General features: G+C 52.4%; 1 protein-coding gene across 1 annotated transcript; it reads right to left on the bottom strand.

Moving 5' to 3' along the window:
- Positions 1–1,165: 1,165 nt before the first annotated feature.
- On the bottom strand, positions 1,166–1,711 carry EMH_0046170 (oligoribonuclease, putative; the record flags this gene model as incomplete). Its single annotated transcript, XM_013496138.1, has 1 exon — positions 1,166–1,711. The coding sequence occupies one exon, from the start codon at positions 1,709–1,711 to the stop codon at positions 1,166–1,168; it is 546 nt and encodes a 181-aa protein (XP_013351592.1).
- Between the last annotated feature and the right edge of the window lie 2,115 nt (positions 1,712–3,826).

Raw genomic sequence — 3,826 nt, 5'->3', positions numbered from 1 at the left:
TCCTGTAGCTCAGCAAACGTGGAAGAGGCGAAAGAAACAGCGCGGGCGGGCGAGGGCTTCAGGAGCGCCGGCGCGAGGAGCGGAAACAAATAACATGTCGAATGACTTTTAGGCAACTTTAGTCGCCAATACAGCGTCCAAGTGGTGCTGTTTGCTCTATGCAGGCGCGGCTGCATAGGCTGCTGCTTTACTTGCGCCTGTGCGGGATATACTAAACCGCTTGTGGCAGCCTTGGGCTGGTGCTGTAGCCACGGGCAGAGGCAGAATATGTCTTGAGCCTCCAGAACTATGGCTAGCTGCACCAGCTCCCTGGCTAGCCGTAGCACATGTCTACCTTGCTTCAGCAGCCTGATGGCTACCTGGAGTATCTGCACTTTTGGCTTTGTCCTTCTAAAGGGTGAGGAAGTGCTTCTCTGGCCCGTCGAGCCCCCAAAGTCACGGGGGGGGGGGTAACGTCTGTGGCCCCCCGGTTGTCAACAATAGACAGCAAGGCTTCTGAAAGAGTTGTAGACCCCAGCTGAGCTAAGCAACACAGGAGCTACGTAGGCGACTACCTTACACTACACTGCAGCCCTCTAGCGGTCAGCCGTCAGTGTATTACTAAGGCCATACTGAAAAGGCCGATGGATGTGCAACAGGGATACTATTTCGTGACTTATACACGCAGTCAAACACTACTGACTACTGCGCCTCAGCGCGAAAAGAAGAAATTGATGGTCACAAACCCGAAATTCCGACTTCCCACCTAGGCGAAACAGCGGGATTGGCCCCGTGGGCTGCCGCCCCCTTGCTTGCGTAATCATTCCTCTGGGACCGTTGTTAGGCCCCTGCACACTTGAATGTTTCAGCCGTGATACGCATGCCTAACCATGAACTGACACCAGGCTGGTATAGCACTCCTTGGAGCAGCNTGTTTCAGCCGTGATACGCATGCCTAACCATGAACTGACACCAGGCTGGTATAGCACTCCTTGGAGCAGCTATAGCAAGAGCTACAGTTCCGTGCTTGGCACGTCTAAGGCAAAGCAGTGCGCGCCACACTACGGTGGAAAATTCGGATATTTTAGTTGACTTCAAGCAGGATAAAAAACTCTGCGCATCGGCTGGTGCGTCGTTCCGCGGCCTTTGACAGAAGTTCGCCCGTCGCAGCTGAAATGTTCCCCGTCTATCTGAATATTTTCTCGCGGTAGTAGGCGAGTTCCTGAATGCTTTCTTTGATGTCATCGAGCGCCCTATGCGTGTACTGCTTCTTCGGGGGTGCCACGGCGGGGAACCAGCTTCGCGCGATGACCTTGATGCTTGAAACATCTAAGATGCGGTAGTGCAGAAAATCTAAAAGTTCGGGCATTTCCTTTCTCAAGAACTCCTTGTCCATGTGAATTGAATTCCCTGCAAGAACCGCCTCTTTAGCGCACACGCCGTTCCGTATCAAGAAAGCTATGATCTGCTGTTCTGCATCGCGAGCACTCATCGACGCCCGTATACAGGCCTCTGTCAGTCCAGATTTCCCGTGCTGCTCGCGACACCATGATCCCATTTCCTCAAGTTCTCGCTTCGGGCAGTGCAGCACAAAGCTGGGCCCCTCCTCCATGTGCTTCAGCTCCCCGTCTGTCAGAATGCATGCAACCTCCAAAATCCTGTCTTTCAGGGGGTCGAGCCCAGTCATCTCGCAGTCCAGCCACAAAAGGGGCTGCTCAAACAGACGAACCATCACGGCGACGAGCGGATGAATAGGAAAGCAAAGCCGAAACGGTTCTTGCTGCTGCAGGAAACGAGAAAAGTAATGCGCTTCTCCCCAAAGAGGAAGNAGCAAAGCCGAAACGGTTCTTGCTGCTGCAGGAAACGAGAAAAGTAATGCGCTTCTCCCCAAAGAGGAAGAAACAGGAAATGAGAGAAGAAGTAAGGCGCTTCTCCCCAACGATCGTCACTCCGCTTGCAGGTACAACAACACGCACAGGCGTATGCTTTTTGTTGTATCTGGCTAGCTGCTTCACTGGCTAGCAGCGTCAGCCGATGCAAGGGGTTGTTGTCTATACACGCATACGCACGAGGAGATACAACGCGACTCAGACTGCGTGCGTGTAAGCCCACGTGCCTATGATCTTTGGGCCTTGATACCGAAACGAGGATATATACAGTGACGGAGAGGCCTTGAGGAATGCTGAGGCACCTCTGGGTGCTTAGCGTCCTGTTTTCCCACCTCTTTTCCCCTTGTTCACGTTTCTACGTCACTGCGTCTCCAGGCTTTTGCAACAGTTGTTGAATTCAACGATAAAATGAACGGCGTCCTGCCGGATGGAGAGCGAAACTCCACAAACACCCAACCCCGGCTCTCCTTCTCTCGCTAGACGGCGTGTGGGCAGCGAACAACACACGTGAAATTTGTATTCTCAGGGATCCGCAGAAACCAAAGGCGAATGTGTACTCGCTGAATTATGGTTGTGTTTGGTACTCAAGGCAGCTGCGCAGCCGCAGTGACCGGTGTTATGTTGCCGCTGGAATGAGATGTTCTCAACAGATGTTCTGCTTCTGTTGTATTGAGATGTCTTGCAACGACGAAGACTCCTCACTGCCTCAGAGCCTGTGGAGCGGGGGCCTCAACCCCTGTGCAGAAACACCGACACCCTCCTGCATTCATTGCCCCTCACCTCGCCAGCGCCGAACGGAGCAGGAACCCCGAAAACACACAGATGTGTAGATATAAAATAAATTAATACTTGTCAACACTTCACTTATTCAATTATAACCCGCCATCCACCCACACATCCAAGAACACCAGGAGCACACACGGTGGACGTCCCGTAACACGGGCGGGGGGAGGGGGGGGGCACACTGCGGAGGCCCAGGTCTTCTGCCTGCAGCTCGTGAGGCCTTTTGCTTGTAGCATGCTGTATCCTTAGTGTACTCAATTAATTATTTATATCTTAATTCGTAGCTTTAAACTCATTTCTTTGCGGAGGTTTTACTTAATAGTGTCGCCCTGCACAGCCGAAAACCTCGCTACGTGAGGGGTGGTCGGCTCACTCCCAGAGCATCTTCGTCGAGTAAACTCTTATTTTGGTACAAAGTCTCTCTCAGGCAGGTGCATGCCTCCATGTTTGTGAGTTTTGTATACTGAAAACCCAATACACCTGTATGGACAGTTGACTAGCGTGGCCGAGCGCCTAGCAGGCTGCGGCGTTGTAGCGAGGGTCCTCGATCTTCGCTGAGGAAAGCTGTGGGCTGCAGTGAAGACGAAGACTTGTATCAGTAGTTCGTGTACAGCAGCTCACAGCCTCTTCTCCAGTTTCCAGGGGTCTTGGGCGCTGCTGCGCAAGGACCTCAAACCCAAACCCTAAACCCTAAACTCTAAACTCCTTTTGCAAGGCAAACCCACGTACAAGCCTAGCCAGGCCCTCATTGCTGCCTGCACTAACACTGTATAGTATCGTCGAACACACTAGGAGGCCCCCAATAGACAGGCTGCACGCAAATAGAACTGAATATATAATGCAACTTCACATAGACTGTGCTACAAGCTTCGCCTCCACATGGCGTTTCCTGCGCGGGAGGTATATCAGAAGGTACAGGAAAGCAGGGGGGGGCAGTCTCTTCTTCCTGCCTGCTTACGCTCCTGCAGTATCCACCACTCAGCGGGCGTTTCCTTCACAGGGAAGCTGAGGCCCGTGCAAGGTGGGGGAGCCGATGCCATATGAATATATATGGTTATAGATTATTATTATATTGTCAACAAGTCCTCTAGAATAGCGGGAAAAACTAGCGGTAGAAAACACGGAAACTCTATCGCACGCATATTCTCATCTCCCCTGCAACCTACAAACCGGCT

The sequence above is a fragment of the Eimeria mitis genome, genomic scaffold (assembly GCF_000499745.2).
Source record: "Eimeria mitis Houghton genomic scaffold, Emh_scaff1940, whole genome shotgun sequence".
Taxonomy (NCBI): domain Eukaryota; phylum Apicomplexa; class Conoidasida; order Eucoccidiorida; family Eimeriidae; genus Eimeria; species Eimeria mitis.
The sequence above is the reverse complement of the archived record's forward strand: the minus strand, read 5'-3'. Positions and strand labels throughout refer to the sequence as shown.